At 36.6% G+C, this 22750-nt stretch overlaps 2 protein-coding genes across 2 annotated transcripts; both read left to right on the top strand.

Moving 5' to 3' along the window:
• The first annotated feature begins 3317 nt into the window (after positions 1 to 3317).
• LOC149001118 (CDP-diacylglycerol--serine O-phosphatidyltransferase 1-like) lies at positions 3318 to 15239 on the top strand. The gene is made up of 13 exons (XM_089139801.1): positions 3318 to 3630; positions 6654 to 6845; positions 8680 to 8745; positions 8882 to 8941; positions 9598 to 9688; positions 10939 to 10993; positions 11117 to 11196; positions 11324 to 11440; positions 11589 to 11673; positions 12785 to 12876; positions 13618 to 13871; positions 14378 to 14466; positions 14563 to 15239. The coding sequence occupies exons 2-13, from the start codon at positions 6685 to 6687 to the stop codon at positions 14688 to 14690; spliced, it is 1278 nt and encodes a 425-aa protein (XP_088995927.1). The 5' UTR covers positions 3318 to 3630; positions 6654 to 6684; the 3' UTR covers positions 14691 to 15239.
• Positions 15240 to 15946: 707 nt separating this feature from the next.
• LOC149001119 (sec-independent protein translocase protein TATC, chloroplastic-like) lies at positions 15947 to 22688 on the top strand. The gene is made up of 4 exons (XM_089139734.1): positions 15947 to 16365; positions 18485 to 18783; positions 19568 to 19858; positions 22138 to 22688. Exons 1-4 carry the CDS (start codon positions 16005 to 16007, stop codon positions 22345 to 22347), a joined length of 1161 nt encoding a protein of 386 aa, XP_088995860.1. The 5' UTR covers positions 15947 to 16004; the 3' UTR covers positions 22348 to 22688.
• Positions 22689 to 22750: the final 62 nt, after the last annotated feature.

Below are 22750 nucleotides of genomic sequence, written 5' to 3' on the forward strand. Positions count from 1 at the left end.
AATCTTGATCTCGACTATCAAAATTCAATGGTCAAGATTTCAATCTCGAATCGAAATTTTGGATATAACCAGCTGAAATCTCGCTTGAGGGTCATACCCATTAACTGAAGCAAATTCGACAGAGCTGAACTGGTGATCTGCGGTACATAGCATTCTAAGTAGCCTGAAGCTTTTATTTTTACCACTTGACACCTTTCTCTCTTTCTCTTTCTCTCTCGCTTGAAGCTTTTATTTTCCTTCTCTGTGCAGAGTACAGCATCACAGAAGAATTCAATCCTCGTGTCTGATGTCCTTGTCTTCACTTGTCCAAGTGACCTCAAGGGCCCTACGTTTCTTTCATCTGCAGAGAATCCCTAATAATTGCACTAACGGCTAACCATGGTTCTAAGTATGAGAACAATGTCACTCATATCAAGCCGTATATCTGGTTTGTCTAATAAGTTCTGGGGTTCTGTCCCAAATCCCCAATTGGTCAAAGCCTCCTGAAAGCTGAAAAATGATAAAGCTCTTCTTTTTTCTTCTTCTTCTTCTATTATTGAATAAAGACCAGAGGACACGCAGAGCCGTAACTGGTTCCAGGAAGGAAGTGGTCCATGCATGGCTGTATTTTTCTAAAGCTCTCATCTTTCACTTCCCGTGAATCAACAGTAAACTAGCATTTGCAGTAATTGCTTTGACTTGATATCTTTATTATCATCCAGGGAAAGTGATCCCCATCTCAGAAAGATCATCACACTTTCAAAAGGGAAAATTAAAATACCCCAAAGTACACAAACAACATTCTCTTTAAGGAATTTTTTAATAATTTAAAATTTTCATCACATATTTAAGTCTAAGCACTGATTGGATTTTTGACTTGTGATCAATTTGAAACTAAGATTTTTATTTTTTTAATGAAAAATGATTAATGGTATCAAATTTTATTTTATTTTATTTATTTATTAAAAAGAAGATCTTACTTTTTAAGGCTAGGCATTTCTTAAAAATTCAACTTTGTGAGTTAGAATATTTTCTCCCTATGTAAGTAGATGACATTCATATCCTCTCCACCTGGCCAGGCCATCCCCCCATCTACCACCTTCACAATTGGGTTAGCAGATATTTGCCCGTCTTCTATACGCAAGCCAGGTCTGAGGGTGTGGGGATGGAAGGACAAGATGTCTTGGAAAAGAGTATCTAGATTCAAAGTGAAGTGGGCTTGAAAAGAAAAAACAAAACGGGTGGTCGAGATTTGACCACTACTTTACATTTGGACCAGATGTAGTTCAGTGTTATGCAATTAAACACGTAAAAGGTGTGTAATCCTCCACTCTCGCATGCACTGGATCCCAACTTGATGGGAAAGGAAGTATAATCTCATTCATCTTTTTCACTCCCGTATGTCTTTTACCATTTACTTCATCTAATGGAAAGGTTGTCTATGTCAATTGAGGGAATTCAAAGAATACACCATTGGAATATCCAATATTCTTTTTCAAGAGTAATAAGGGATATCCAGATTAATGGAGGATAAGAAAGCTTTGAAAGTGAAATCAAAGACTTTAGGTTGAGGTAGGGACCCTCAATGCAATAATCAAAAAGACAGAGCTGAGATAAGATTTGAACCACACCCATGTCATAATGGGTTTATAATCAATCCCACGGGAACTACTTTCTCTTCATCCTAAGTTTGATTAATGGATGAGTTTGATTGCAAACATCATTGTTTCTCCATTTGGGGAGAAGGAAAAAAGCAAAACCAGAGATGAGGAAGTCAATGGCCTCATCAGAAGAAAGGGATAAAGATAAAATTATCTCATAATCAAAAGGAGTCTTTCTTCTCTTCTGTCTCAGATCAGAACAACTTTATCAAAAAGCCTTATCTTACAGAGATCTTAATCATAATTGTCATTAGATTTCCAATCTCTCTTTCTAATCTCTTTTTAATTAAACTAATGAACAGTTTTTTTTTCCTCCAATGATGATAAATACTCCGCCTCAGAGAGATGTGTGGTTGAAACATGCGCACCATGATGACAAAGTTCTGATAATGACATAATGATAAGTGCTTGTCAAATTATTTTTCATCATCTTTCATAAATGAAAGTCTAAGAACAAGAAAGCAAATGAAGGTTCTTTTAAATGCTACATTGTTCTATATCCTAAATGGGTATCACAACCAGAACTAAGATGCTTTTGGGGGTGGCTTCATTTTAGGAGATGATGAAAGTCATCTATGGGTTAGCTATAGATTTGTGTTACTTTAATGATGTTCTAGTGGACAAAGTGGGTAATCATTCTTTAAACTAGCATTCGTAAGACCAAAGAGTTGGAACATTAAATAAGAAAAAGTCTTCGCTCTGGATTCTCCTGTAGTTGGATTCTCCAGAACTACAAACCCCTTTAGAATGAAATTACAACTCCACATTATTGAGGGGAAAAAAATTATAACTCGGATTGTCTATCATAGGAGGTTTGTTGATCTCTTAGTGAAAAAGTCATGAGTCTTTAGAAATGTTAGGGCAAACCACTTTCTAAATTAGCAATCTTAAGACCAAAAGTTGAGTAGAAAATGAAGGAAAGTAGCTGCTCTTGGTTCTTCTGTAGCTGGACTCTCTAGAACCGTAAAAATATTTAGACTAAGATTATATAACTCAGCATTGGCTATTATAGAAGGTTTGAAAAAGTCACAGGTTCGACTCTTCTTGATGGTATATGTGATAATCCCTTATCCCCAACCTCAGTCTCCTCTCCTCTCTCTCCCCAGTTTATATATAGAAACACTCTTCAAAAAAAAATTATTCATTTTTCTTTTTTTGAAAAAAAAATTCCTTTAGAAATACTAAAGGGTTAAGGGTAATTCTATCGGATTTTACTAGGCTAGTGCCGCTAACGTGGTGGTGCTTGTAAGCCAACATTAGATGGATGATACGTGAATTCTATCATATCCCAATTGCTCAAAATCCTACGTGCACATATGACCAACTTAAGTGAAAAAAATCAAATTTCTTAAAACGAATCAAATCAAATCATGTTTTAAGTGATTAGAATTTTATGAAATCAACATGACGTACATCTAACGCTGGACACCACAGACACCAGCATGTCGGCTCGCACTAGCCTAGCAAAATCCAATTTGGCCTCTAATGATAGAAAAAGCAAAACTGCTTCACGGGGCGTGGTGGAAATTACCACCTGAGCCTCAGGTTTCATCTAACGGTAAGGAGTTAAATAAGTTTTGCGAGGGTTAGTTTCGGGAGCTAAAAGAAATGTAGTTCTGTGACTTCTGTCTTAAAAGCGAATCTAAATAATAAAAAGAGCTTCAAACCTTAGTTTTGACTGTCGTACGCTCTTTCTCTCTCTAAGCACTTTTCAGCTTCATGTTCCTCTGATCTCTATATGCCTTTTCGCTGCTGTTGCAGAGCAGAGTCACAGCTTTCTTGCAGATTTTAATAGAGAGAGAGAGTTTCTTTAGAAAAAAGATAAAGAGATAGCAGATTATAGAGAGAGAGAGCTTTACTCATCACTAGCAGATTTCGATGAATCTCTGTTATCATTAAATCTCACCGTGTGAGTTTTACCTTCTTCAACGGCCGAGATCATCTTGTCTTGTTATCCTACGGTTAGGGCTTGCTTGTAGCCCTCCTCTACGTAAGTGTATAAGCTCTGAGCAAAGATTGAACTTTTTTCCTTCGCTTTTCTTCCTGCTTTCTTCTTCACTCTTATTCTTCTTTCTAATGCATTTTTTATGGTTCATCTTTAATCGTTTCATTTACTATATTAATCAATCTTCACTCCTTCTCTGTCTCTTTCAATAGTTAATAATAATATTTAATGTTCACCTATTTTTGAATTTATTCTTCGCCGTCATCACCGTTTTAATTGATCTGTACAAGTGTCTTTGTATCTATTGCACCTTCCATGTCGCCGTTATGTTTGGTTTCAGTATTTTAAATTTTTCGTTTTTTTTTCTTTCTAGAAACGGTTATGGAACTGGAAGGTATGTGGTTGCATTTTATCTTCATTTGTTTGCACCTGTGATATAGCGAGTTGCATTTCAATCACGATTGAATACACTTTTTTTTCTTTCTTTTCGCTTACGGTTTTGACGTTTTGATTGAGAATGGAGTTTCATTATATCTGAATGAACGTGTAGTTCAGTGTTTGAGGTTTTTGCCTGTGAATTTCTGCACTTAATTAACTTGTTTATTCATGGGGTTGTTTTACCTGGACGCCTAAGACCTGTGTTAGGATTGTTGATTTATTTGCTCAAAGTGAAACTTTTATGGTAATGCTGTGATCTTGCTGGTTTACTAAGCTTAATGTTATTGGCTTTATGGTCCATGCAAATTAATGAGGATACCAGTCCAATGATAATAAGAGACCCTATTAGCTTTCAGCTTTCATATGAAGTTTTACTGCATTCGGTGAATTTTGTTTTTATTTTCCTTACCCTACAATCCTACATATTCTAGGTGTAATTTCAATAGTTAATTTATGCAGACTGAAGGAGCTGTGGATTCTTCAATTTGATATTCAGAACTTCTTAATGTACAAAACTCAACTAGTACTTGAATCTTACATGATGAGAATACCTTTCATGAGATCTGAAATTACCATGAGAAATGTGCGCTGATGTTGCTGGAAGTGTCTGGTGGGGCCCAATTGTCGGGACAGTATTGTCTATATCATTATCTATTCATGGATTATATCTCAATATAATGTTCAGAACATCATTGGAAAATGTTAATGTCTGTGTGTTGAACAGTGGGACAATGGAAAACTATGTGGGAGAGGATGCCATATGTGGTGGACCACCTGGTTGAGTTAAGCTCCAAAATGAACATTTAGTCTATCAAAAGAAACTCCCCACCAATCTAATCGTTAGACTTGCCAAATCCCTTGTCTACATGGCAGAAACAAACTATCCATCTGGTTAAACATCCAAGACACCCCTATAGGATTTAAAAAAAAAATGGTCTACTAAACACATTTACAACTTACAACTGTTTTTGATTTGGTTACATAAAAAAAAAGACTACTGATCACAGTAATTTGTGGCTAAAATTTTTCGTTTACTGCAAACACCTTGACATTTCATAGTTACTGCAAGCAGGTGAACTTGTATTCTGAAACAACAGAATCTGACAGTGTCATTCAAGGAAGGCAATCAATGGAAGTATTGAATTTGCTTTGTGAGACATATTTGTTTATTTTTCTCATAAATTTATTGAGGTACCTATGTTATTGGTTGATTGGTTTAATCTTAATGGATTGTGATGAAACTCTGTTCACTATCTTCATTCTCACAGTTACATTATCTTGTCAAAAAATGTTCTCTGCATATGGGTATTTTTTATACCTTTATTGGTTGCTTTAGTTTTAGTCTACCATATTACAAAAATTCAATGAATATATGGATGTACTTGGCAAATAATTGTCCTTTTCCTCCTCGTTTAGCTATTTGCCCTTTGGGATGTCATTTTTGACTTGTTTCCCTCAAGTCTGCATAAATCTTTAGGCTGTGAATTGTCCTTGACTGAATACTCTGATATTTCTTTGATGAGCATGAATCCTTCATGTGTCTTCAATTTTATACTCTCCTAGTTTATTTTTGTGTATACAGAAATGAATGCTTGTTTCCTGTCAATTCTGGCAGTGATAATTCAAACATGGTTTAGGTTTGTCATGTTTCCACTGTTTTTTATTTTTAATTTCATATCTTGTAATTATTTTTGTCTTATGACCAAGGTTGAAGTTTTAATATTGCTAATAATTTTCCCATTAGGAGCAATAGAAAATTTGTTAATTTGTTTATAAGCTAAGCAATTATAGTATTACTCCCTCCTATGGTGGAAACTCGATATAATTTCTTTATGATGTTAGGTTCTGTATTCAGCAGCATATGCTGCTTCCTTTGTGACTTGAGTGTGCTACATAAGTACCACTGTTGTCACAAGCGTCCTATGGCCATTGATGTTGATGTGGTTGTAAATCTCTGTATTCAAATCCCATTTTCATTCCCTCATGATACCATCTATACCTACGAAGTTTATATACTTTTGAGTACTTGGTATGTATCCTTACATAAAACAGAATTATTTAGACAAAGAGAAATATTATCCAACATAACAAGATTGAAAGCAAGCAAGTTGCTCTGCTAGAATAAATGACTATGGTGGAAAAGGGGACATGTGATGGGCACAGCTTGTAATTAGATTTCCCATAAGATTATTAATATTTCCCTAGAAATTTCCAACCTGTGGAATTTTCACAAAGAAAGAACTGTGGAAGTTCTGGTTTTGAGAACGAAAGTTATGAACGGCCTAATTTAGTAGCACCATCCTTACAAATGGATAACTTTGTGGAAATGCAGGAATTGCTCCCCAATGTTTTCAATTGCGGTTATTATACATATGATATTCAAAAGCCAGCTTGACTGCTGCCTGCAAACTAGTACTCCTGACTGATTATTTTTGTAATATCTCACTTCTCACATAGGAATCTACCTCAACTTTTTAGCTTTAAAGTGCTGTTTAGCTTGTGCATGGATGAGCATTAGTGTTTCATTTTACTTTTGATAAAGGAACAATTTTTTTGAACTTATATGATTTAATTGGCTGTTATCTGGTAGTCTTTTGTAGCCATTTAATGTAATCTTTTGTGATTTTCAGGGCACAAGTTGTATGTCTTGATTGATCAGGGATGGAACCTAATGGCCATAAGAAAACAAGAAGAGATCGCACTGTGCAGGAAAACAGTGTTATGATCTCATCAATTGATGCTGAAGAACTAGATCCATGGACTGCATGGGCATACAAGCCTCGTACTATTACCTTGCTATTAATTGGTGCATGTTTTCTTATGTGAGTGCCAATTTAGAGGTTTGCTTGGCATAATTTACTTATTCATTGTTTTGCTACTATTTTGTCATGAGACCCTTTCTTTCTTAATGTTGGTTGAAGGATTGCTATGTGCTTTTCTCTCCATCAGGTAGTCTGGTTGGCTAAATCTCATTCTTGTATACTCTGCAGGCATATAAGTTCTTGTTCTTATTACCTGATGATATATTTTTCTTTGATATACAATTCCTTGATTCATAATTCATAATTCTCTATCCTCGTATTATGTTGGGCATGTGATTTTTATTCGTTTCAGTGAGCTTCATAGGATAGATATTATCGTTACTGTAATAGATCCAAGCAAATTTTGATGTGAAGTCTACTAGTTCCAGTGACCAAAAGTTTTTCTTCTCTATCCTCTCTGGCTATCGACATGCATATTTGCTCTCTCAGGAGGTAGAAGAAAGTAGCCACTTGGGATATCTAGGGTGACAGAGTTCTTTTACTTTGTAAGTGATTACTATCTATATTAATGAATTAAAAAAAAAAAAAAAGAAGTTCTGTAAGATAAAGAACTAATAGAGGAAGAAAAATCACTATTCGTGTGTAAATTTTATGGAGTCAGGTTTTGGCAAATTTCAGCCGAGATGAATGTATTAACTAAGCAACATATATTTCAGTGAGTTTTACTAAATTGATAAATTTGATATTAAACCATATATTGCTGAGCTTGATTATTTGAATAATGCCATTGCTGGCAGTTCAAAACTGTGGAAACATGCTGGACCTGAGTTGGGCTGATGATAAACTTAAAATTCAATCTGATAAAAAAATTTATACCGTACTTAAATGGGTTAGTCAAAATTTAAAATTTATACATAGTTGACGTGTTATCATAAGTTGCTGTTTGGCTTTCTGTTGATTAACTGTGATCTAAATGTTATATGCTGCAATTTGAACACCACACCTTATATCTGATGTTCAGTCAATAAGGTTAAATCATAATCTTTATCCCATGTAAGAACAATACTGCATTAATTAAAATAAAAATTGCACCACAACCTTGTATTTGGAGGGAATCTTTAGTCCCTTTTAGAACTACGTATTTATTTTGGGTCCAAATGACTATATGATGAGCTGAAAATAAGTGCTCCTATCTCAAGGGAAACTATCTATTTTGTTTTTTTAAAACAAGCTTATAAGGGGAGATAAAAAGTTGAGGATTTCCTTGGTTTCTTGGGCCTTTTAACTACATAAAATTTGGATGGCTGAAGCTATACACTCTGCAGACAGAGTATGATATAAGAAAGCCCTTGTAGGTTACATGTGCTTTAGCCATATATTTTCTTGTGTTTTTCTCATGGTTTCATATGGTATAGTAATATATTATGAATAGAGGACAAAAAACAGAACAAACCCCCCCCCCCCCCAAACCCCCAAGACAGAGGCGGAAAAAGAAGAAGAAGAGTGAGAAAAGAGTGTGTAAGGGAAGACTTATTAGCTTGATATTTCATAGATGTGCTCAAATCTTTGCTGGTCCAACAATTCTTTTTTAAGAAAACCTGCAAGCTCTTTCCTTTACCCCACATTTTTCAGGGTGACACAGACAATATTTGATCCGTTAAAAATTAGCGGTGCATGGATGGACTTTTTTTTACTTGACCCAAACTAAAATGCACTTTGGATGGCCATCATTTTGAGGCAAATTTTGACAGTTTGCTGCATAATTTTTTGTTTCTTTCATTTGGTTTCTGGTCTAAGCCCCCAATCTTTCTTCAGATTTGGTAGTTTAGTCTCTTTTCTTTTGAAGAACTGGTTGAATTGATAAACACTTTTTTTAACAACTGCTTCTTACCAGTTGGGCAAGTGGAGCTCTTGACCCAGAGAACAGTTCATCTTATGACCGTGTTACGTCTGTAAAGAGGTACAATTTTTAACTTCATAGGTGCTCCAGATTTTACTGATGCAAAGGTTCATTGCATGTTATTATGTTAATTTAATGTCAAAGCAAAACCAAAAAGTGGCTCTTAGGTTTCTTTCTTCTTTGTTTTCTGGGACAGAGGTGTGTGGGCAATGATTGCGGTCTTTCTAGCTTACTGCTTGCTTCAAGCGCCCTCAACGTGAGTTGCAGAACCCAATTGCTCGGAACATTCTTAATTTACTATTTGAACTATAACATAACTGCGATGTGATAGAGGTTTACTGCATTTCTAGCTGTTTTTAATCTTTGGAATGCTGATAACAGTTTAAATTTTTCCCAATTCTTTTGTGTTGGCAATGTTTTATCACTTTGTAAAACTTAAATCATTTTTGGAGATTTTTTTTCTTCTTTTCAGTATTCAGAACTATTTCAGCCAAGATTAAAAATTCCTCGTATTTCATTTTCTGGCTCCTTGGCTAAATTTTGATTTTTTGCCACAAAGGACAAACACTAGAAACAAACATTTATATTTTTCATTCTTTTCTGTTGGGCTTTTTCTTTTTCCCTCTGATTTATTTCCTTCTTTGGGTTCAATTAATAAATTTCTGCTGTTTCCTATCCAAAATTAGTAAAGTAAATATCACAATCTGCGACTGGGGGAGCAATCCACTATTTCAGTTGGCAATGCTCAAACATCATGTCTTCCTTTTCTAATTGCTTTATCATTAAAAATTATACCTTGGTGCTGTTTCAGTGTTCTTTACAGCCATGTAACCCTGTAATGCACAGACATTAACCGAATGCTTTATTATCTTAACTGGTTCTCCCCTCCCCCCAAACTCTCTACTTGTTCAGAGTGCTTATTAGGCCACATCCTGCTATTTGGCGCTTGGTTCATGGGATGGCAGTTGTTTACCTTGTGGCACTTACATTTTTGCTCTTTCAGGTTTGTCTTTATTTCACAGCAAATTTATACCAGCCATGCTTGTGTTGGTTAACTCTGTACCATTGTTTTTAATAGTGTATTTGAATGTCACTCAACATGTTGGTCAGAAATCTCCATTCAAGGTCAGGGAAACTGTAGCTTATTTCTTGGCTCTTATTATAACCATGAGTTGTGTTCTCTTTATCACCTTGGTGATGAGAATAACATACTACTTGTAATGATATTATTATTTACAATACCAATCAAATTGCATGTGGATGGTAATTATTTGAGAACTAATAACAGTTAATGTCTTGGGGAGCATCTTTACAATCTTATATAAGGCAAGAAATGGTGTAAGTGTCCCAAGATGGTTGTAACCAGAGAAATCAGCTGCTGATTTTATCAATACAATACAACAAAATCTAGTGAATTCAGCTGACAGGTGCCTTCTCTGTTATGGTTTGTTTGGGTGAAAAATCTAGGTTAAAGCTGAACAGCCTTTTCTTGGTCCCGTGCATGCTCTGGTTTATACCTTGTGTATCTGTCTGGTTTTGAGTATGAAGCATCGGCGCCTGGCCTGACTTGTACTTGGCAGTTTGTTGCCATTTGTGGCCCTGGTCCTGACATAGGGGCTGTTTGAATATATGAACAAGACCTAAATATGTTGTGAGGTGCGTAGCAATTTGCGTAGCAAGTTTTGATACCGTACTACAGATCTAAGAGTTGCTCAACGTAACATAGAGCCAACCCAGCTTTCTTTGGAAAAGATGACTGGGACATTTAATTTCCCATCATCTGCCCGCCTCATCTCCTCCTCTGGTTGATACAAACGAAAGGAGAGAAGAAAAAGTTAGGCCATTGATGTGATGTGGAGATTGTTTCAGTAGATTATTTTAGACTTTGAGCTTTGATATACTGTTGGCTTGTTGGACTGGATTTGATAATATGGCCAAGCTCAGTTCAAATGAAATAGTATTACTCCAATTGCTTGAGATTGGTTACACGAACCTTTGACCTGCGACTCAACTCTATGGGGTCCATTTAAATGGTTTTAATTTGCTTGTTTGGTGTAAAGTGGCCACTTTTAAGACTTGAATCCTCTACTGCGTGCTATCTGCACAAGCTGTTAAATCAGTTGATTTTCTGGGATGGTTCAATTGATGGACAAATAAATTATCTGGATTGTGAAACTGCTTAACTTCAACCTGCAATATTTATATACTTGTGCTTTTACTGATCTGCTTCTCCTTTGTGTTTTCTTTTGGCAGAATCGTGATGATGCTCAGCAGTTCATGAAATTTCTACATCCTGATCTTGGTGTTGGTAATGTGTCCAAGCTCTGCAACTTTTTTTTTTCCTTTCATTTCTTGACACATTTTAGGATAAATAATGGATTTGCGGAATTTCATCACATACATGTTTTCGATATGTCTTCTCAACTTGCAGAACTTCCTGAAAGATCGTATGGATCGGATTGCCGAATTTACATTCCGGACAATCCCACAAACAGGTTTAAGAATGTTTATGTATGACGTCTGCTTTCAAAAATCCATCTACTTCAATTTCTTTCTTCTGTCTCTTGATTATATTTATGCCAATTTCCCACTTTGTCTGGCAGCCCACTGGGCACTGAGCTCATTTTTGCTCTTGTAGGATACTTTGTTTGATGAATTTGTTCTAGCTCATATTTTTGGATGGTGGGGCAAAGCCATCATGATCCGCAATCAGCCCCTTCTGTGGGTGTTGTCAATTGGGTTTGAGTTAATGGAGGTGTGTTTCTTTAACCAAATGCACGGTCTCGGTGATTCATGTAATTTCTTTTTTCAGTTTGTACTTTCAGATGCCTGGTAAAGAAGGGGGGGGGGTTGGAAGTTTTAAGTTTTAACTAATTTTTATTTTTGAATTCCAAAATTTGCAGTTGACATTTCGTCACATGTTACCGAACTTCAATGAATGCTGGTGGGACAGTATCGTGCTGGATGTCTTGATCTGCAATTGGTTTGGTGAGACCCCTTAATCATTTTTTATTGATTCAATAGCATGTGTCTTCAGCAACTTACTCTGCCTAGGATGTTGTAGATTATGTGATTTTGGTTTTAACCCAGATCAAATTCATTGGACCAGCTAAATTCTTGGATTTTTCAATATATTAACTAGACCATGAAACTGCTTAAATATGAGCATCTCTATTGCCTGTTACTGTAGAGACCAGCTGCTTAGTTTTTCTATATAAATGTCAAGAACAGCATCATCAGATCCTAGAATGATGAACAGGGGCCAATACTTATGTGTTCTCAGTTGTGATGATATCAGACCCCACTCAACCAAACCAGGTTGGTTAGCATGTCATGATGTACGTGATCCTATATGACTATTTGGTTGCTCATTTCTACTACATCAATAATCAATTGTCCTGCAGGTGTTTTTCTTTTTGTAGTATTCTTTGAGAACTCTTTGGTACTAATCTGTGTGAAGCTTCGATACATTGAAGATCACCTTCACAAGTGAGATAATTGAACAAAAAGAGACCGAAGGCTAATAATGAACTCAATTGCTTTGTCTTAATCTGCTATTCATAACATATGTCTTTCTAACAGCTGTTTCCTAGGCTTTACCTCTAAGTGTCCCTTTTCTTTATAATTGTAAAGTTTTTTTTAACTGTCTGAGAACATCTTTTCCACAAAGAAAAAAAAAAAAAAAAGAAAGGCTTTACCTACTGCACAAGGCTCCTGCATTAAGTAGGGCCTGGGGAGGGTCAAATGTATGCTGCTTCACCCCTTTTCCCAGAGAGGTTGTTTCCAGGATTTGACCCATGCCTGGGCATCCAGCAAGTGCTTAACATGTGCCATTATGGGAAAAAGAAGTTCTATAGTTTTTTAATCTCTCTTTGCATTTAGTAGAACTCTAATTATGTTAGATATCATCTATGGGAAAGTAATTCGAAGGTCCAGCAGAGTCGGATGAAAAAGTTCAGTGATAATTTAATATCTGAAGAATTGAGAAGTTGATGCTTCAGAGTGCTAATTATATCAATCAATATGCAAAATTCATTCTGTCCATTATATCATCATATTTAAATTAGTTTCTGTTGTCTTATCATTGCTCACCATCTAGGTATCTGGGCTGGAATGCGTACTGTCCGTTACTTTGATGGGAAAACATATGAGTGGGTTGGGATAAGTCGACAGCCAGATATGATTGGCAAGGTATGTTCCACATGTGTGCTGTATGTTTGTAAACCTTGCCATTTTGAAGAGCTTCCCTTGATGGAAAAATCAAATCACCGCACCTCCCCCACCATCAAAAAGAAGAAAAAGCACAATTTTTAATCTATTTATAGTTATGAGGCATAAAAATATCTAATAAACTACTTTTGAATATTTTGGGATGTGAATAGATCCTTCTGTTATTATGATTATGAGATGTGAATTCTGATACTAGTTGAGTTTCTATATACCCTCATGTAGTATCAACTGTGGTATCAAATAATCATATTGATAGCTAGAGGATGGATTCATATTCCAAAATATTAGCTCTCTTCTCAATGAATTCGTTTGTTTATCCAAAAAAGGGGTTCCTAGATATGCTAATATTATGTTGTTTTTGTGTTTCAATATTCTGCTTCATTACATCTTACTATAAACCATACTTTGCTTAGTCGAGTTGTTTGGATTACCTTTTGTAATGTGATATTCCCTTTGTTATTTGAATGCTTACTTTTATTTCAGCAGAGCGCATCATTTTGCCTCAATTTTCTGGAATATGTTCTTACATAAAAAACAACTCCTGTCAAAAATGGTGCCAGTTAGTTCTCTTTGTTTCCAATTGTGGAAACCGATACTTGCACCAATTTTTTACAGACCTTACATCTAGAATGGGTTTCCTCCACACACTGGTGCTGTTTACTCTGTATTACTTTCTTAACAACTTCATTTCTTCCTTTTTAGGTTAAACGAACATTAGAACAGTTCACACCAGCCCACTGGGACAAAGATGAGTGGCATCCTTTGCTAGGTCCATGGCGGTTCATACAAGTTCTCAGCCTTTGCATTGTATTCTTGACAGTAGAACTCAATACCTTCTTCCTCAAGTTTTGCCTTTGGATTCCTCCTCGGAACCCTTTAATTGTGTATAGGTTGGTCTTGTGGTGGCTGATCGCGATACCAACAATTCGTGAGTACAATTCATATCTACAGGATAGGTACTCTCTCTCTCTCTCTCTCTCTCTCTCTCAGCCGTTCTCTTTACCACTTACAGACGCACATGCATATCTCATTTAACTGAAATTACTTTCACTACGATTTGCTGGACCTTTCATGTTGCCTTTTGAATGGTCTCGGCCTACTGTATTTCCTGCTGTATACCAGCATGTACAGTTAAATTTTGCCGTCTGATATTGCATATGTTTGGTTAAACTGTTAAAGATCAAATGGATATCTTTTCTTTGCTTCTCAAATTACAAAAAATGAAACAAATGGGCTGCAATCATCTGTCAACATGATAATTGGTCTTGATAGCCATTTAGTTGGGACCTATAATCCATGCTTTGATAGGTCCTGATCTATGGAACAAGTTATCAGTGACTAGCTAGTTCTCCACCCTAGCAAATCTGCATGTAGGCATTTGAATGTGTAAGCTCAATTGTTATGTCTACAGAAGGCAAAATTCTATGGATTACCTTTTCACTTCTTCATATGCTGATCTCAGAAAACCAATAAAGAAGGTGGGGGCGTTTTGTTGGCTTTCTCTTGCCATTTGCATAGTAGAGCTCTTAATATGCATCAAGTTCGGCCATGGTGAGCTAACCCATTGCTATCATCATTAGTGTGACTCCTTTCAATTGTTAGTTGCACATATCAAATCATATCTGATAATGTTCTTGCCTCATTCAGGTTTATTTCCCAATCCAATGCCCGTGTGGTTAGTGGTCTTCTGGGCATCTGTGGGGGGAGCCCTGATGACATTCTTGATTGTGTGGTCTTGGCAGTTGCATCAAACTTTAATTAGAAAAAGGCAATGAGTTTTCCTTTTGATACATTTTTTAATTCTTATATAATGGATATCAATCATCCAATTTGTACATATATATCTCTTTATGACCTGTAAATTTTAAGCTTTTCAATTTGTTGTAGAGGGAGCTAAATTAGTACATGCTGAGTATGGTTTGAGTTTTCCTGTAAGGTTTTGGAAGATGTATTTTTTTGGAACCGTTAGAAACGACTTTGCTACCATTGCATATAAGAAAATTTCTTGACTGGGTTCCAATCTCCTCTCTCTCTCGATTTTCGTAGCCTCTTATAGATTCAATAGAAAAAGCTGAAGTCTTTGAAAGGTCAAGCAGTGTAGGTCGTGGTCTTGTTCTTGCCCTAAGAGGTTTGAGGCTCTTCTATGATTCTAAATTGCACAAGAAGAAAGCAAATTCATACACCAAATGTATCTTGTTGAAGCAAGAGATGAAATCTCACGCTATAAAATGGGGAATTCTTGGGGAATTGGATGTCTGGAAGAGGGAAACTGTTGCAGTTGCAAAAAGCCTGGGGAACCCGAGGATGATGTCAAGGTGGGTGTAAGCTGGCTTAGGTATAAACTTTAGTCTAAGAGAAAAAAAATTAAAAAAAGAAAATTATGTAATAGTTTCTACCCTTTAATATGATGCTACTTATTCAAAAAAACAAAAGTTAAAATCTTACATATGATTATTATGAAAAGGTTGTTCAATCGGTAATAACAAACACTTCTTACTAAAGAAGTCATGAATTAACCTCAAGGGTTGCTCAGTTGGCAAATGACCAATGCCACTAATTAAGAGGTCAAGAGATAAGATCCCCCTGGGGCCAATGCGAAATCCATTCTTACCTTCAAATTATATGTAATAACTATATATAGTTATTAAAGGTGTAAGTAAGTTAGAACATAAGTTTGTTATCACATTTCTACCGAAAGAAAAAAAAAATTTGTTATTACAAACACTATGAAATAATGAATAGAAAAAAGAAAAAGAAAAAGAAAAAAACACTGAAATACATACAAACTTATTCGTGGTTTACATGTATACTATGTCCATAGGCAAAGAAGAAGAATTTTTCATTCTGTAGAAGAAGAAATTTTACAAGAGTCAAGAACTCTCACTCAAAATCCCAATTGAAAAACTTAAATTACTCAATGATGTGGTAGGCGAATGTAAAATACAGTCGGCAAAAATTAAAATAATAGAGAGTAAGAGATTGAGAATTTGAGATGAAGGTCCCGAGTTCACACGTGCATGCGCCGCGGGTTTGCGTTGCGCCTTGAAATATCAAGTTTATCAACCGTGAGAGGAATTGATTAGTTGCCTATGGGACGCAAGATCTTTTTCTGGTCAGATAATTGGACACAAATCGGGTTGGATATTAGAAGAGCCCCGTGTCATATTGATCACGATAATCAACTAATTCGAAGGGTAGAATCCGAGATGGCGAGCGCGAGTGCTTTACTGTCACATTTGCAGCTCAACTGCAGCAGTCGTAACCGTCAGGATTTCAAAGGGAAACAACGAACTTCTGTGCAAATCTACAGTGGTAGAGTTGGGTTTCGGATTTCTGATAGTCTCCGTCGTAAAAATTTTGGACGTGTGGTTTGTTTTGCTGTTGATGACACCAAAACACAGCAGGAAACACAGTTGGGTGGTGTTGGCTCAGCTCTTCAAGAAAGGCCAGGTAAGATGGAGTGCTCTTTAATTCTTTCCCCTATGTTCCTGCTTGGGTTTTCCACTGTGTGATGGGTTCTGTTACGTTCTTTGAGTATAATTTCCATACTCAATTAATGGCTTTCACGATGTGGGTTGTTCCTTTTTTCGGAAAGCAATCATGAATTGTGGGTTCTTACCGCAAAGAATGCATCTTTTTGCTCAAGCGAATTTTTAATTCCCACTTTCTTACCCCTTCAGACCAAAAAAAAGAAAAAAGGGGATTTTTGTTTTCTACTTCAATCTTTTTCTTATAATATAGTGAACATGTCTTCAATTGATTACGGTGTGTCTCCTTATGTTTGTTATTCATACAAGATGCACAGAAGACTTGAAATGATTATTAGCATGAGACATGAGCTAGCCTTCCTAGTTTCTTTCTCTGTAAACCTACCTCTCTGGAATAGAACGCACTTTAGACAAAGCAAGTTCTGAGATTAAGGCAGGACTAACCTCTGCAAAGGCAAAGATGAAGGGTTTATCCTAAATGGACTAGGTTTTATTGGACACGGGCTTGCAAATGTTCTAATCTTCTTCTGTTCTGCTAAATTACTGCCGGGTATTTTGCTATCTTAAGCTCGGTTAGTTTAGTACGTATTTATCAGGCTTAGGCTTGCTGCTGCTCTGCTTCACTTAGGTATATGATATTGATCTTCTTTACCCATCAATTTTGGAAGCCTATAGATCCACCGATCACAAGCTTGGAAACTGGGCATTGGTTGGAGCAGGAGCATCGAATGGAAAGTTGTAGATTCCCAAGTTTCAGAACTTCTGCTAGCATGGTTCTCATTTGATAATATATCGATGATGAAAATAAATGTCCACATTTCATATTAGAATTTTGAACACTTTATAGTGTAAGTAACTATAAATGCAATATTAACACGCTCATGATTTCTTTCTTTCTTTCTTTTCTTTTGGGTAAAATTAACAGAGTCTCTCTCGTTATCAACATCTCACTTTTATTCGGGTGGGGGGAGAGGAAGGGTGGTAACATGGTCATGATTTGAAACCTTTTCAGGAAAGAACTATCCGGGTCAAAACCTCAGGGTCAGGGGCATAACGTGTAATAAGTAGAATCAATTTAGTTAGTCATATATAAGTGACTAAATCTTTTTGCTACTAATTAAGCCATTCAACAGTTGTTACCAGCCTTCCACTCCCCCAAATGAATGAAAGTGAGTATACTCTTAATTTTACTTTTTTAAAAGCCCAAACCAATATAACATTGGTTGTGACTTTCGCTTTTCAAAGTTCTTGGTGCAGAGCTAATACTTCATCAGCTTCAAATGCGAGACTGCAGTTTTCACCTTGGAGTGTTGGACTTCATACAGTTCTGGTTACTAGGATCTAGTATTCTAGTGTCTTCCAAGCATTATAGCTAAAATGAGAATACAAAGATAGATTTATGTAAATTAATTGTCAAATTTATTTAGTTATGGCTTTCTCTTATCTATATACTGAAGACTCATACAAATATGTGGTGTTTGACTCAGCACCTGCTATAAAAAATATATAGGTTTATATAGGAAACTCGAGTGTTGATCTTTGAAAAATGCACCAAATGCGCCTGAAATATCAAATTCTAAGAAACAATAGTGTTTTTTCTTTAGTTAGATAAATACAACCATAAGTCTAGAGTGAGTTAGTTTGAGTTCAAGGCAAGTTGAGCTTTGAGTGATCTGAGGTAGCTCAAGCTTTTTGACAGTTATTATACAATCTTGGTTTTAACGCTCTCAAGTTTTGAATTGACCCAACAACAGAGACAGTTGCTTTGCTTTCTGCTTTGAAGACAATCTTGTCTCCAATAAGAGACATTTCATCTAATTCATAATCTTATCCTATATCAAATATTAATTGGATTCTTTTTCTCCTCATTGTAGATCACTTTGTATATAATTGTATTAGTTTTTCTGTATATTTTACATTTAATTTTATGAAAACAAAAATTTCCATTTCACATCCTTGCTCTCATTTTCTTTACAATTTTAAGTTTTTCTCTGTGCAATGCAACTTTTCTGTAAGCTCTTGGTTTCCTGTAAATCCTTTTTTCCCCTTCTTTGGAGTCTAAGCAATTTCAGATTTGACAGATAATTCAACAGAAGAAACTACACAAATTGATGGTCAAGATAAGGGTGATAGTGCTCTTTATAATTTTCTTTATCCTGATAGTGAGCTTCTCCCTGATGATAAGGAGATGACTATATTTGATCATCTAGAGGAGCTACGCCAGAGAATTTTTGTGTCAGTTCTGGCTGTTGGAGCCACTATCTTGGGGTGTTTTGCATTTTCTAAAGAATTGGTGTTGCTTCTTGAAGCTCCTGTTAAATCCCAGGGGGTTCGCTTTCTTCAGCTAGCTCCTGGAGAGTTTTTCTTTACAACTTTGAAGGTAAGAACTTATGAAATGCTTTATATATTCACAGGGTGATTTCTTCTTTCTTTCATTTTTATTTCTCTGAATAGTTTAGCTATTACTCGAAAGCCTTTCTTAAAGTTACTTTCCTTCCATATTCCTTTTAGCAAATTCCACACTATGAATAGAATCTGTTGATCTATGACAGTCAGTTAGGCTGAAGCTGATAGTCGAATTTTCCCATTGATAATGGAAGGGGCATCCTTCTTTTTCTTTCTGGGGGTAAATTTTCTTCACATATGTCATAATGGAAAATCCCCATGTAAACGACTTTGGATTCTTTTATTTCTCTATGACAACTCACGGCTCTAACTTTGTTGGCCATTTTGCAATATATCTGAGTGGTCAGATCTCACCTGGACTGGAATGTCCTAACTAAGCTAGCATGATCAATGGGTTGAATAGATGCAGGATTACTGAGTTCGCCCCCTTCCTCCCCCCCCCCGGGGTGGGGGGACGACCAAAGAAAGGCAGAAGAATTGTATAAATTAGGAATTATGTTTTAGACAGTAGAGACAAAAGGACTGGAAAGAGAACTCAATTATTTACTCTGGACAGCATCCTGGGAAGAAAAATATTCTTAACCATAATCACTTATAAGTATTTCCATTCTATGTTGAAGAAATCTGAGTATTTCTCTTTGTATAATGCACATTTAGAACTCTTCTCTGGAACTCAAATTGTAGGTACTTGTTCGTTTTGGACCTTTATGTATAATTCCAAGAGGATCTCAATAGCATTCTTTGATGATGTGATGCAGGTTTCTGGATACTGTGGTCTTCTTTTAGGAAGTCCAGTCATCCTCTATGAGATCATAGCATTTGTTCTTCCAGGTCTAACAAAGGCAGAGAGAAAGTTCTTGGGGCCTATTGTTCTAGGTTCATCAGTACTTTTCTATGCCGGCGTTATCTTCTCCTACTTGGTTCTCACTCCAGCAGCCTTGAATTTCTTCGTTAGCTATGCCGAAGGGGCAGTGGAGTCACTTTGGTCCATTGATCAGTACTTTGAGTTTGTGCTTGTGCTCATGTTCAGCACAGGTTTGTCTTTCCAGGTGAGGGTGCTCATAGGATTATTATTATTATGGTTATTATTTGTACTGCTCATAAAGGACATTTTATACCTTAGCAATTGTTCAGTTTTGCGATATCTGTTATCAGAGCAGTTCAAAGTGCTGTATATGAAGCAATATTTCAACTTTTCAGCTGTAACATCATCCATAAAATTGGTTTTATGGAGGTAGGGGAAGGGGAATAGCTAACAAGAAACTTTTATTCAAAATAATGGGAAAACAATTATAATAGCTATGAAACAATAACAACAGTGCTAGCCAGGAGGAGACTACCCATGAAGGTAAGTTCATAAGAGGGTTAGGTTCCTGGGTACATATGCAACACATCTCCCTAGTTAACTTGTTTGTGGAAGAGTTGGCCTGGCACATTCTCCAAGAAAAGCCTGAGTTCCCACTCATGCAGAGAGAATACTTGGTTATGACTAAGGAGAAGATACCACCAACTTGCCCCAGCAACTCTACTATATGAGTATCTGTCCTTCCATTAGCAAGACCTAATTCTAAACCCTTGATATGAGCTTTGAATCCTGCTGATAGGTTTGCAGATAGAAAAGCCAACAACCTTACAGCGACGTGTTTATTTACAGCCACTTTATATCAGTTGGTTCTGCATTACTCAAGGAACTGCCATCCACCTTCAGTTTGATAGGATTATCTATAGAGGCATCCAAAGGTCCCAATGCCTTGGAAAATAGTGAATAGGAAAACAACTGATGGAGTTTAATATAGAAGCCCATCTAGCAATTATTAACTTAATCATTTCAATCATTTCAATCATTTCTATCACCTCCAGATGGATCTATTCCATTCTCCAAACATTCTATAGTTTCTCTCTTCCCAAGTGAACCAAAAAAAAGAAGAAAAACCCGTATTAGCTTGCTTTCCTTTCTGAGGGGGAGTGATTGCCAGATTATTTTGTCACAATCACAAATGATGCTTGACTGAGAGTTGGGGCCTAGAGAGGCACAAAGTGGTCCCAAATCATCGATGTTAAGTTTCTCTATGTGAAATGTTTGCAAGTTGATTCTTCAGTCAACAGACAGATGGTGCATACCTAAGGAAGCATAGATATCTTTTGTCCCATCTCTTCAACCAGTCACAGGTATAATCCTTTCATGGGCCTAGCTGGTAGCTTGTACACTTACAAAGTCATGTTGCTGATTGATTTTAGAAGCTGTCATTTTCTGTTTGTCACATGGTTAATAAAAACTTAATGATGGTTTAGGAATTGAGGCTATTATTATGTATGCAAATACACTCTGTTGATGATTTATATGGGCATTTTTATCTGCTGTACTGATAAGGTCTTTAATTTAACTCATCTCCAGTAAGGCTTTTCACTGGTACATAGTTGATCTACTATTTAACTCTATTTAAGGTCATGTTAGTTTTCATGCCTAGTCATTTTAGTTTTTTTTTCTCTTACTTCCCAAGTAACCCTTGATCACCCCTCTCTCTCTCTCTCTCTGGGTCTATGTATCATGCCTTGCTACTGCAGTCCAAGGCCTGCAGCCTTTCACTACAAATGTCCAAACCACATTGCCTCTCAACTAGTCTTCTATTTACTCCAAGATCACTTTAAAAATAAATTTTTATTTTTTTTTTTTTTTATAGTTTTACCAGTTAACCATTTCAACAGCATCATCACATTTTTATTTTTATTTTTAAATCTTTTTGTCTTTTCTGGTTTTACCACTTGTCCATTTCAACTGTATCATTGCAGGTACTCTCATTTTGCTTTTTGTTCCCCAGTATTCAGTTCCATATGACATTGCTCTTACTGCTGTTCTATAGAATTGTCCTTGACCTTCAATGGCACGAGGAACACACTGGAAACACCCCTTCACTTCATCCAGTAAATATCCTCTCCGACCGGGCAGCCCGTCTGGATGGGCAACGTGTGCCCGCCTCTGGTACCAAGCAGCCACGGGCAGGCCATCCAGAGGGGCTGGGGGATGGGCGGATGGACTGCCCGGGCGGAGAGGATCTTGATTCCCACTTCGTCTTCCCTGCTAAGTCTATAAGCTACATATTCTTCACTGTCTAAACTTCATAATTCCTTTCTCATAACAGATGGATGATCAGTTTTTGGTGCAAAAAAATAAGAATTAAAATGTCAGAAAAGAACTTTATCTGCCCGAGTCCCATCTGGATTATTAGGTCATGCTGGACACGTTCTTGTCCTGTTGCTGTTTGTCCTACAAAGCTAATCATTGATTTGCTGTTAATTTCCCGTGTATGCTTTATTTCTCCCTTTGCAGGTTCCTGTTGTACAAATACTGCTAGGCCAAGTGGGTCTAGTTACAGGAGACCAAATGCTGTCCATTTGGAGATATGTTGTGGTTGGGGCTGTTGTAGCTGCTGCAGTGCTTACACCGTCTACCGACCCTTTAACACAAGTGCTTTTGGCTGGGCCTCTGCTGGGTCTCTACTTGGGAGGTGCATGGATGGTAAAGCTTACTGGTCGTTAATTGTTGCATAGCCGTGAGCTCTTTGTGGCCATAGAACACTGTTTTTTTCTGGGAACTACCTGGAAAACTTGGATTTCACATCCAATCAGCCAACAGGATTTATGTTTAGACATCCAGGGAAGAAATTCAGTATCGGCTTCTCTTCATCTATTGCCACGATCCCCCTTTTTCCCTATGCCCTGTTCAAAATTTCTCATTGTAATGCTCTATGCGTAGGTGACCACAAAATTGCATGTACATGGAATGTTCAAGTTGTAACTATATAATTTTATTCAATTGATGATATAAACTAGCCCATCTCGTGGTTGTGATAATAGAATGACTTGCCAATTCGAGCTTACTGTGCGCCCGTGTTTTTCTGGCTGGGAATTCTAATGAGCCCAAAAAGAGATGGATGAACCTT

This window comes from Hakea prostrata, chromosome 11 (genome assembly GCF_041222555.1).
Source record: "Hakea prostrata isolate BN-2017 chromosome 11, UWA_Hpros_2, whole genome shotgun sequence".
In the NCBI taxonomy this organism is placed as follows: domain Eukaryota; kingdom Viridiplantae; phylum Streptophyta; class Magnoliopsida; order Proteales; family Proteaceae; genus Hakea; species Hakea prostrata.